The sequence below is a fragment of the Castor canadensis genome, chromosome 8, assembly GCF_047511655.1.
Source record: "Castor canadensis chromosome 8, mCasCan1.hap1v2, whole genome shotgun sequence".
Lineage (NCBI taxonomy): Eukaryota > Metazoa > Chordata > Mammalia > Rodentia > Castoridae > Castor > Castor canadensis.
Genome location: NC_133393.1, coordinates 146,304,930 through 146,317,772, shown reverse-complemented (window position 1 = coordinate 146,317,772; position 12,843 = coordinate 146,304,930). Strand labels below are relative to the sequence as shown.

At 35.9% G+C, this 12,843-nt stretch overlaps 1 protein-coding gene across 36 annotated transcripts in view; it reads left to right on the top strand.

The window, feature by feature from the left end:
* The window catches only part of Rbfox2 (RNA binding fox-1 homolog 2), a 247,718-nt gene that overhangs the window by 211,160 nt on the left and 23,715 nt on the right, over positions 1 to 12,843 (top strand). For 28 of the 36 annotated variants that reach the window (XR_012450989.1, XR_012450990.1, XM_074084354.1 and 25 more), the window contains 2 exons: positions 8,030 to 8,122; positions 10,824 to 10,884. Coding sequence is in view for 34 of the 36 variants with exons in the window: in XM_074084354.1 (XP_073940455.1) it covers positions 8,030 to 8,122; positions 10,824 to 10,884 (154 nt within the window). In the remaining 2 variants the exon portion in view is untranslated. The remainder of the gene's footprint in view (positions 1 to 8,029; positions 8,123 to 10,823; positions 10,885 to 12,843) is intronic. The other 8 variants (XM_074084369.1, XM_074084364.1, XM_074084366.1 and 5 more) reach the window with 1 other exon arrangement.

Genomic DNA, 12,843 nt, shown 5'->3' with positions numbered 1-12,843 from the left:
ACTTGATCTTACTTATTTTGGTGGGACTGAGGTTTGAACTCAGGGCTTTACACTTGCAAAATAAATGCCCTCCCCACTTGATGGACCTCCAGACCATTTTGCACTGTTTATTTTGAGACTTTTTTGGGGGGTGGGGAGAGGCAGTACTAGCGTTTGAACTCAGTGCATCTCATGCTTGCTAGGCAGGCACTCTACCACTTGAGCCTGTACTGGTTATTTTGGAAATGGGATCATGTGAACTATTTGCCTGGACTGGCCTGGAACCATGATATTCCTGATTCTTAGCTTCCCCAGTAGCTAGGATTACAATCATGGGTCATCGGCCCCCAACAAGGCTACTTAATTTTAAAGGAAGGGACAGGAGCTGGGAAAAAGCAAAACTTTATATTCTCAATTCTGTCAGAACAATTCAACTTTGTAAAATGCAACTTTGAAATGGCATACTTAGAACATATTTAATGGATGTTTCTTTCAGTTATTCAATTCACTTGTTCTCTCTTTGGAATAAGTTTTGACAAGGCTCCCAACACAGTGAGTAGTGAGTCGGGTGTTCACTAGAACGAATTCTCTGTGTAAGTCACCCCCATGTGGATAAGCTTTGGGATGAGGAGACACTCAGTCACACACACAGTTGGATTTTACTTAAAAACAAAAGTAGTAAGAGTGTGCAAGCTGACGTATGCTCTTCTAAATGTAGTCTACTTAAGAACTAACATTTTCAATTGAAAATTGTTTTCCCCTTTAATTAATGATTTTTTAATTCATTCATTTGGTCGTATCTGCTGAACTGTGAAAATAGCTCTTGGCTACAATTAAATCTTCTAAAGATGTAATTTGGAGAAAAGCTAAGTAAATTCAGTAAATGAGTTAATATTTACCTCTCTTCAATTTCTTATTCCAAATTTCACCATGCTTTGGAAATTGATAGCACATACACGGTTGTATATACCTCCTGCCCCATCTGTACGAATACAAATGCATACACTCTTCTAATGTTTCTGATTATTCCCTTTCCTTATAGAATGTATCAACACTAAAAGTGTTAGATTCTGACTATAACAATTATTTGTTAATTATTAAAGAGGTAATTATACTCTAGGCTTCCAGCTTTCAGTTAAAACACAAAAGATTAATGTTTCTATACAGAACTTTCTCCAGCACTTTCCTTGGTAAGTATTTTTAAAGTGAAGTCTCTTAACTACAACCAATATAAGAATTATGTTGTTACTTCCTCACAGTGGGTTTCTATTCCTTTATTTTGTTTGCATCTATTTTTTGTGTAATGTTTATCTACAAGGTGGAGAAAATGACCATGGTTTAGAGATAGGAAGCACGAGAATATGAAATAAATATGTGAAGGTTATTAGCCATGCTGTTTATCTAAAGTAGTGTTTAAATAGTTTCATTTTAAGTCTTAACTAGGCTCTAACAACCAGAAACCCAGTACAGTTTCATCAGGCATTGTGGACTTGCTCCTTACCAAGAAAATAATTGGATTGAATTAGACAAAGAAAATTGTTTTTTCTTAAGGCTTCTTTCATTGACTTCAAGGATTTGCCTGCTACCAAAAAATTTTTTAATTTACCTTATCCAGTTATTTCTTCCATATAATTTTCATTTTAAAATAGTAACACACACCTTCCTTTTCCCTTTGGGGAATCTAGAAGCATGCTTCATGCAGTGTCCTCACTGCCTCTGTTTCTTTTGGCTGCGGCAGTATAGACGGTGTGCTAATGGTAGGTGCATTTAAAGTAAAGCACAGAATTCAGAACTGCCCTGGATCTGCCTTTAAGAACTGAGAAAAACCTTTTGTTACCTGAAGACCTTCCCCCTGGAACTTTTCTGAGACCACTAAGTGAGATTTAAATTAAAGTCAGACCCAAAGATGCCTGCTCTGGGATCTACCGAAGAGAAATTAATGAGTACTTTTCTTTTTGTGAGTTAAGTTTCGCTTCTCATTTCTTTCTTATGTTTGGGGTTGACTGTAAAAATATAGCATGTCTTGAACCAAAGGAAAAAAGGTTTTATGTCCTATTGTTTCCATCAAGAGTTACTCTTATTTTTAAACAAGGTGCTTTACTGTAACCAAAATTGGCTTTATTGAATTTTTTTTGAAGCAGTAATGGAAAAACTAGTCACAAAATAAATGTTAGATAAATATAATTAGTATTTAATCAAATGGTGAAGAGTTGTTTTTTATATACAGTCCCTTGTGCACAATGGACACGTTTTCTACCACTGAGCTCTTCCTCCCAGCACCTCCCATATTTTATATTTTATAATGAGACTGTCCAGAGTTCTAGAATGTACCTGTTTGGAATCATAAGCAAGCAGCTGTGCACTGCCACATTCACACACTCCTGCCTACCAGCCTTCCACCTTTTCCAGCTGTAGCCTATAGAGTAGAAGGCTGTGCTCTACGAAGTACTTATTTCCTCATTTTTGACTGTTAACCTTTTTTTCTTTGATCTTCATTTGGATTTGCCTTACCTAGATTATGAAATGAGTATATATACCAAATATATGCATACTTACATATTTAAATAGCTCATGATTTTGTTGCCTTTTATCCTTTTATAAAAATGAAGTCAGCTGTATCTAATTTCTATGAGTAACTGAAACTAAGAAAGACTCATCTTTCGAAAGTATGTAATTAGGATATATGGTAGAGATGGCACTCCTGCCAAAAAAAAAATTTACTCATCTAGAATCTAGAAAATGATTATATGAGTATATATATATATATATATATAAACTTTATTGGTTTCTTTAAATTTCACAATAATGACAGAATATTAACCAAATAATAAGATAACACCTAGTGTGGCCATAAATATATCCTGGTTTATATAGGATTAGCCTGAGTATCTACCATTTGTCTTACAATATTAATAATGCCCCCTTTATTCCTCAAAATATGTCAGTTTGAGCAGTAAGTTATAATGTTACTCTCCTCATAGATCATTTGAGTAACTTTTTTTTTTTTTGTGGCACTGGGGCTTGAACCCATGGCCTTGTGCATGCTAGGCAAGTACTCTACCACTTGATCTATGCCCCAGCCCTTTTGTTTTTGAGACAGGGTCTCACCACTACCTTTGCCTCAAAGCTGGCCTCAAACTCTTGATCCTCTTGCCTCTGACTCCCAATACCTGGAATTATAGGCAGAGTAACAACTTTAAACATACCCTTTAAAAAGGAACACAAGGCTCTTAATGAAAAGTAGAAAGAAAAAAAGCGCATGTAGTCCATTAAAGAGAATGTTCACTGGTATATTCTCATGTATTTTTTTTCTAGACCTTTATCTCACATAGAATCTTAAACAGAACGCAGAATAATGATCACCTCCTTCAACCCCCAATTTTTATGACCTTGCAGTTCTCTGCTAGATGCTAAAAATTTTTTGCTTTTCAGAAGTTTATTCTACTGTTGAACTTTAGGCTTTCCACTATCCTATTAACTGTCGCCCAGCCACATAACAATTTTCATGACAGTTATCAAGCATATTAAATCAAGCACACAGATCCTAACATTTATGTTTTCCATAAGGTTTTATCAAAATACTTATGATACAGTTGTGCCTTGAAGGGATGAGTATATAAATACTGAGTATGTGGAAGGAAGCTCTTGCCCTCTACATACGGGCCTGGTTGTGTAAGAGCATAGCAGTACTTACTGAGGTTTCTGGCCTTTTGGTGAATGTGTTCCCAGTACTTCCCTCAGGTGCATCTCTAATGATGGGATGTGACTTGAGACTAGGCTTCAGTTTAGGCAGAGTTAGGGAAGATGTACTGTGCTGATTTTTTGCCTATTACATGGCTTTCAATTTCACACAAAGGGAAATTACTTATTTCAACAGTATGTCAAAGCAATACTTTTTTTGAAGTCATACTCGGTAGATCTTTGTGACTTTCAGTAAAATTGATAGGTAATGCTGATGTGAAATATTTTTCACTATACTTAAAACTGAATTAACAGTGCATGTATTTCCAAAGTGGACTTAGTTTATTTTTCTTTTGTTACCATTTTATGGGTTTTAGTTTTAGTTTTCTTTTATTTATTTTTAATTTCTGTGTTCTGGCCATACCCAGGAGATCCGTCTGCTTTTGATTTCTCCCTTAAAAGTTACATGGTAAATTTTCTTTCTCATTCTTCTGAGATGGAAAAATTGAAAGATTATACAAATTTTAAAAATATGTTTACAATGCTCATTCTATTGCTTGTTACTTATTACAGTCTGAGGCCAGACTAAAAAGGTGACAGTTACTTGGCTCTTCTATGTCTTTGATGGTAAATAGATGCCAAGGCAGGTGATGCAATTGGTATCCCACTTGACAGAAGTTTTAACCACACACCTAATAGACCTTTCCCCGACAGCTGGTAAGTCACTATTGTAATGCTAATGTGTTTAAATTATGGACATTGAGTTATTAATGTAAACTTTGGGAACAGCAAACCTTAATAGGAATGTATAGACCCACATTGTCCAGTACAGTGACCACAGTGAGCATTTGAAATGTGGAGAGTCTCCACTGAAATGTGCTCAAAAGTGCAGCAACACACCAGACTTCAAAGACTTTACACAAAAAGTAGTAATATTCTTATATTGATGGCATATTGAACTGAAACATTGTATATATTGGGATGAATAAAACATTGTTAAAATTAATTTCACCAGTTTCTTTCTATTATTTTAATGTGATTATTAGAAAATTTTAAATTATATTTTTCTCATATAGTGCTGCTATAGATGTGACATCATTTTTAATTAAAATAAAAGTTAACTTTTTTATTTTTATTAATGAGAGTTTAGATAAAAATTCATCTACTTACATACCTAAGCTATTTCCTTTGTTTTTTGAGATTACAGATTATGTAATCTATTATGCCTGTCCAGATCAGTTATTATGTTTCAACATCTAATACATTCATCATTTTGAGGCTGCTGGAGGAAAATGTGATAGATTTCAACATAATTTTTCTAAAGCAATAGATTAGAGTGACCCAAAACTTAATGTCATGTAGCTCTCAAAGGATGAAGAGACATTAAAATACAATTTCATAGAAGCAGACTTTTCTGTGGGTAACTTTTAAGCCTGGAGAATCTGTGATAGTCATTAGTTAGCACAATTCCTGCACCTTTTTTGGAATGTTAAATTTTATTGAAGAAGTAGTAGCACATTAAAATTTTTTAAGCTTTGATTTAATATTGTTGAAACTGAAATGTAAACAATAGATAAGAAAGCATAAAGCTTGAGTATATGGAAAATCACCTTTTTTAAAGTTTCAACATAAAAGAACAATACTCTAAAAATGCTGGTTTTATCTCCCTCCTTTCTAATCATAGACTTTAATTCTAAGGGTTGTATATTAATTTCCTATGGCTCTGAACAAATTACCACAAATTTGGTGGCTTAAAACCACGCATCTATTATCTTACAGTTCTGGAGGGCAGAAGGCTCTAGGGATAATTGGGTTCCTTGCCTTTTTAAGTGTCTGGAAGCTGCCCACATTCACTGGACTGTAGCCCCCTTCTGTTTTCAAGGCCAGCCATGGCCAGTCAAGTCTTTCTGAAGCTGATAAAATCAGATTCTGCCTCTTCCACTTCTCTTTTCACTTATAAATACCTTGGAGGTTACATTGGGCCCACTGAGATTATCCAGAGTGATCTCCCTATCCCGAGATAGTTTAATCACATCCACAAAATCCTTTGGTTCCAGTGATTAGGACATGAACAACTTTGGGGGACATTATTCTACCTACACAAGGTCTGTTATCTTCAGAGGAAAGTAACTCTTATCTCTATGTTTTACATTAGAGAATGCAAATTACCAGCCAGGCCATCCTCCTGTATGCTAGGAAGAGGTGCTTATAAAGATGGCTTATCTTTGTCTTTGGTATCTTGATTAGCATTTCCTTTGGTATATAAACATCTTTCTTTTTAAAAACATTTGAAAATGCAATTTTGTTCCATAATAACATCATATTGAGAAAATCTCACACAGGCATTAACATTAAACTGTCATTTTTTGGCCAAAACAATCTGTCCTTTCTACTCCATAATTGTATTTAAGATGGCAAGTATGTACAGTTTTATGTGGGCATGTGTGTCGTGTAGACAGTCAAAATGCTAAAGTGAAAAGCCTATGAGTCTCCACATAAATGGACAATAACTTAGATCATCTATAATTTAATTTATCCCAAGGTGTACAATTTTTGGCTGTGAGAATCAGTTGAAGCAGTTATAATGCTTCTCAAGTGTGATATAAACACTCACTATCTAAGACTTTTCATAAAAGGCTTAACTTTCCTTTGGAGGGTTTTCTGTGATTGGAGAACTGCCTTCTTGTCTGCATCAGAAGCAGACTAGTGGCATCCTTCACTTGACCTTGTGTACACTGAGGTGTCAAAGTGGCTGTAACATGTTGATATCAAAATTTGTATCTGAAAATATATTCTGTTGATATTTGGAACAAATTTAGATGTTCTTTGGGAGAGTATTAGCTAATGGGAATATTACCCATAATATTCCACAGCAAGCAACATACATTTAAATTTTCTATTACCTAAGTATTGAGTTTTCTGGGGTATTGTGGGTAGAGAAAATCCACTGAAATCCTCCAAACACCATCCACCCATATAATCACTTAGAATGCTGAATAGTCAGATTGATCCTTCAAAATGATGGAGTTGCTTTTTATAAAATCTATTTCTTTGCAATATCTCATTTGGACAAATGTTTTGTATATAGGGGACCACTCATGCTGTTAAGCAGCAAGGCAAAAACCTCAGTAAAAATAAAGGGTTCTAGGCATTTCTATAGTAGAATATTCAAAAGATGCTAGAGGGACAACAAAGCTGTTAGAAAATGACTTTCCAGAAAATCCCAAGAACTTGCCATTCTGCAGAAGTAAATAGCTTGAGAAATTATTTGTAAAGTTGTAGTTGGGTGGTGGAAGGGTAAGGTCAAAGCACCTATAAAAAATGATGTGGTTGGTCCATTACAAAATAGTCATATAAACATATACTCAGTCCTGCTTACATTGAAAGTAGTGTGATGAGAACAGAGGAGCAGGTTAATTCCCTGGCCTCCTGATTGCCTATTAATGGATTAAAGCTCCACTCTGTTTTTGTAGTGGCTGCAAGGGACAGCTGAAATTAATCCCAATTCACTGTGGCATCTGTATGGTTATTTTATGGTACTTGTTTCCTATTGAATAGTATATAGCTGGTGTCACTAATGTAGCTGTTGTTCCTATTTGCCTATTACTCTGTCCCCTGGTATGGAAAATCACTAATACATTTAATAGCAGCTATAGACGTCAACAGATTGTGATATTGGCAACTTTGGGTTGGTAGTTTTCTGAAATTCAGCTGATCATTTAATGAAGTTGGCATTGAAGAAAAATCATAGTCATAATTGACTTTTGCTTAGTGATAGTCTCACTTGATTCCACACAAGTCCCTGCAGAACTGTACATCAAGACCATGTCTTGTTACCCTGTCCCTAAAGGAATTCATAGTAAGTAAGTAACAGGCAAAGTGGGGCTAAAATAATTAGACATCCTAAAAGTCTCATTATACAATGATTAATCTTGAATGTCAGATTTCACCTAGCAGTTAGTGAAGAATAATAGATTCAATAGAGTCAATTTAATTCCTTTTTAGGATTATATAGGGGACATGTACATTAACACCATGAATTGAGAACAGTAGGATATTAAGAAATGTTCAGATTCTTGGTTGAATAGTTTGACCCAAGTAACTCGATACCTTAATTTTGGTCTGGCCTCGCAAGCTTTATATATTATTGTTACCATTAATTAAATTACTGTTATTTTCATTACAGTTCTTCTCTTATTGGGTTTAATTTCCCTTCATAAAATATGCATGGACCAAAAATGTGACATTGGGAAGAGTATTGCAGAGTTGTTGCTGATGTCAGTTTCGTACTGTGATATTTCTGTTTACCAAGAGATCAGTATTCAATATAACGATGTGCATGTTTTCCCCCTTCTCCCGCTGCATGCAGGGATTCGGGTTCGTAACTTTCGAGAATAGTGCTGATGCAGACAGGGCCAGGGAGAAATTACACGGCACCGTGGTAGAGGGCCGTAAAATCGAGGTGCATGTCTTCAATAATTCAACTTCTGGTTTACATTTTTATCTCTCTTTTTTTTGTATTGCTTCACTTATTTCACATTTGGAACCCTGTCTTGTTTGTGTGTGCGCGCGCACTTGTATGTGTGTTTGAATCTCTTGTGTTCTTTACCTTCTTGCACTAAACTGTATAAAATTGACAACTTCTGTTCACCTTTTCCATTTTGGGTTGTTTGGGTTTTAATTTTGATTTTGTGTGTGTGTGTGTGCTTGTGTATGTTTACTTGTTTTTCATTTACATTTTTCCCCCTCCAAAATGTTCATCCTTCTGCTTCCTTGATGTTTTTTCCTTTGCTTCAGTTTGCAAGACTGAATTTCTGTGATCAGGCCTAAACAAAACTAACTTTTAAAATGTCTAAAAACTACCTAGCTTATAACACTATATTCTATAATGAACCGGGGGCCAGCCAATAACCCCTTTCTCTTGGGAGGCCAGTCGCCTCCATGTGCATGTGATAAACATGGAATAGAAGTTTGTAGAGGTCGTGGGAGGGAGAAGAGAATCCAAAACTTAGGTAGTTTTTATGTCGAATACCAAGAATTTTGACAGTATCTTAAACTTTCCAGATAACACCCTCAACAGAGGGTGCGATTGCTGGCTGGCAAATGAGCTATAGTTGCAATTGAGTCAGCCCCTGGCACACCAGCCCTTTATAATGCATTGAAGGGTAACTGGCTCCTTTCCCCTTCCCCAGTTTTTTAAAGTATTAAGTATGAAAGCCACTGTTTGAGTAAGATGTCTGCATATTTTGCTTTTTTTTCCCCCTTTCCAATGGTTTAGCATTTAGGGCCCTTCACTTGACTCACTCTTTTCCATGGTAACTATACACAAAGCTGGCGATGGTACCCGTTGGCGGTAAGTGAAATGAAAGCAGTAGAGAAGCTTTTTAAAACGTAATTACAAAACAAGAAAGAAAAAGTCCATCTGCCATCTCACATTAACACTACAAAATGTGATTTGACTTGTTGTCCCTTTTCCTTTTCCTTCCCCCCCTTTTATTTTCTATGCTGTTGAGTGATGCCGCCTGGACTTTGGATGTACATATTGTTTTGTAGCAGTCTGAGCTGTTTGATTACTGACTTCATGGTGATTTTTTTCCCCTGCACATCTTACTCAGAGTTACTGAACTCCAGTTTAGCTGGTCTTATTAATGCACTTCCTGCCCCTATTTCCTTTCCTAATTTTCCTCTTTCCCAAAAGCTCTGTTTGTAGCTCTTTTTTGCCCTTGATAGCTCTTTCCTGCTCGCTACCCTTTCCCACTTTCTCTTTTCTTTTTCCCTACCACATTCTTCTCCTTGTCCAAATTCTTATTCCTGTCCTTTCCCTGTTCTTCCCTCCTCTCCCTTCTCTGTTTCATGCAGCTCTTGGTCTCTCTTGCTGACTGGTGGTTTCTGATTGGTCCTGGCCATTTTTCATTTAATTGCTTGGTTGCATTCTGCAATAGCAGCTAGTTTAAGCTCTTGCTCCTTTCTAACGCTGATCTTCGTGTTTTCCCTTCTTTCCAAAATTGATTGTTTTCTTTCTTTTATTTGTGTGTGTGTGTTAACTGCATGCCATCTCAGTCTCATCACTGTTGTCTCCCATTCTTTGTAGATGTGAAATGTTTGTGTTATCTGGGAGTCAAACTAGAGTAAATGGAGTTTCAAGTTGTCCTCATTTAGGAAAGGGGATCACAGTTCAAATCTTTAAGTTTTTTTTTTTGTTTCTAATTCTACCTAAAATTGATTTCTGTAACACAATCTGGCACAATGTATACTCCAAGAGGCAAAATAAGACACTTATATTTCATAATTTTCTTTGAAGTTTGCATGTCTTGTGGCTGTGAAGACATGTAAGTTCTATGGTGAGTCTTTACCCTCCTTGCAAGAGCTTTGAGGTTGGTCCTGACCCTGGCCTGCAGTGTCCTACCTTTAAAATTCCATTTATCTTGTCTCCAGCCACACCATCTTTGTAAGACCTTGTTCTACCATGGAGAATGCTTTCAACTATGTGCTTTTGTAATGAGGGTGGAGAGAGCCATAAAACAGAAGAAATAGACATTATTTCCACAATTCTTTTAAGTGCCTACTATACAGGCCTTCTGAAAACTTTATTCTTAAATGAAATAAACTGTATAGCCTAGAAAATTCAGAGTGGCTCTAAAGACTGTTGATATAGGAATCTTAAATTCCTATATTCCCTAATCTCAGCCTGTAAAATCTTAAACATCAAAAATGCAGAAAATTAGGATAGGTGAAATCAATAGATTTAATTGTCTTCCTCTAACTCTCCTTAAAGACCCATGTTTTATTGATAAGCTTCAAAGCTCATTTGCAGATATACCTGTTTCCCATTTACCTTTTCCATGGTTTCCTTAATGCAGAGACTTCTGTTTAAGGATCTTCAAAGAACTTGAAAATGTATTTTTTCTTTGGACTATTAAATGGTAAAGTAACCCTAATTTTCTATTTGGAGACCAAGAAACTTCAATTTACTCTTGTTAGCCTCGTTTAATAAACATTTAAATTAAAATTCATTATAAAAATGTTATATTGCTATATTATCTAAATTAATGCTATCAGAGATTTACATTCTAAATTGAATACTGTGTTACTGGATGAGCAACTTCATGTTTGCTAATGTGGTCTACTACTTTCCTATCCCTTTTTCTACCTGTTATTTTTAGGTGAATAATGCTACAGCACGTGTAATGACCAATAAGAAGATGGTCACACCATATGCAAATGGTAAGAAATTACAGATCATCTTTGGGAGGATGTTGTTTATGCTTGTCTTAAAAACTTCAAAAAAAATCTCTGTTTATTTCAATCCAAAGCATTGAAGTAGTCTCTTTATTATGAGTGTTTTATCTTTACAGATTAACTTTTTCCTTAGATTTAAGGCATTTTCCTTTCATTAACTTCCATCTCCTACACAGTACAAACATGCCATTTGAGGTTGCCTATGAAACCAAATTAGGTCCCCCTGAGCATCCTCTTTTTCAGCTAGTGTAGCTCCTGGTTAATATGTTAGAATTGTCCCTGATACCCCTTGAAAGCCCACCAAGTCTACTTTTGTTACCAATTCCTCCACAGATGAGCATGAGTGGAATAAGTTGGAAGGAAAAATATGTTTTACCACTTTTGTTACTCCAGACCCCTTGCTTTCTTTTCCTTAAGGCCTAGTAGTAACTGCCCTGGATGGGTGTGGGTATATAATTTTCTATTCCATTCTTACTAGTTATACAGTAAGTTTTATAAATGTTTCTCATTGAGAAGGAAATTTTTATGAATATTTCTTCTTAAAAAAACAGAATTTTATATCAGCTGTCAAATTTAATCTAGATTCCTGTTCTCTAAATGAGATGGAATATAGTTTTAGCTTGTAATACACAATGGTTTTGCAAACTGTTCTGTGGAACCAGCTTGGAGAGAATAAAGAAGCATCCAAATGGATTAGGTCCTGAGGTCTCTATTTCTGCTTACCTTTCCTTCTTTCCTTCCTTCTATCCATCCTTTTTTCTGGTACTGGGGATCAAAGCTAAGGCCTGAGGCATGCTAAGCAGTTGGTATACTCCTGAGCTACACCCCCAATCCTCTAATTTTGCTTTGGTTCAAGTCATTCCTCGTTCTCTGTATATTTTAGGGTTCTACACAAGATTTTTTCCCTACCCCTTTTATCAGTGTTATAACCATGGGATATCACCGCCTTCCTCTTGTCTTCTTATTTTTACTGCTATTACAGAAACAAGTTTCTGCAATTTGGATAAAAGTACAGTGTAAACAAAATAGGAAAGAGAGGCAAAGTATGTCATATTTCCTTTAGATACAGAAAGAAAAGATGTGACAGAAAGAGCCCCTGATTGGATTTCAGAAGACAGAAGGTCAACTTCTAGATTCAATGCTACATTTTACTGTTCTACACCAGAGCAGTTTCTTTACTTCTTTGATTCTGTTTGCATAGCTACAACTTGGCAACGGCAAAATTTTAGCATCTAAGGTTTTTTAGAACACATCAGCTAGCCCCCTCAGTTTATTACTTAGGAAATGAGGCCCAGAGAAGTGTAGTTCTATCCCAAGCTTACAGATGTAGTACTTCTCCCCCTCTGGGTTTTGTGAAAGTCAGGTGGCATCTGGGGAAATAACATTGTAAATTGTACAAAAATAAACATATACAAAATAGTATTAACAGCATATCATTGCCCATGCAAAGGGAGTACTCAGGAATAATAGTACCATTGGGAGGAAAGAGAAAGGCCATTTGGGGCTGTTATTCTAAATTTGTATTCGAGCATGATATTTAAGAAAACTGCTTGCTGCTACTTTAAAGGCCCTAAGAGGAGAGTGTGCTACAAGCCTTCTAGTGGGTTCTCAGCCACCATTTTCACTTATGTTAGTTAAAATCACTTCGTTTGTGTAGAAACATTGTGCAGTATCTGTGTAACTTAGACATTTGACCTTGCAGAGCAAGATTTAAACTCAGATTTTGCTAAAATTATATGAGACCATCATCATAAGTACATAAATCAGCACATTCATGAGCACATTAATCAGAACAGGGGATTGACTTGATTAAAAACAAAGGGCTTTCTCCTAAATAATGTCTCTGCTTATTGCCATTTAAATATGGTCATTTCAGCCAGTGCATGACTGTGACCCACCACTCATTAGGCAAGGCAAGAAGATGATTGGTAGTTCCAGGCCAGC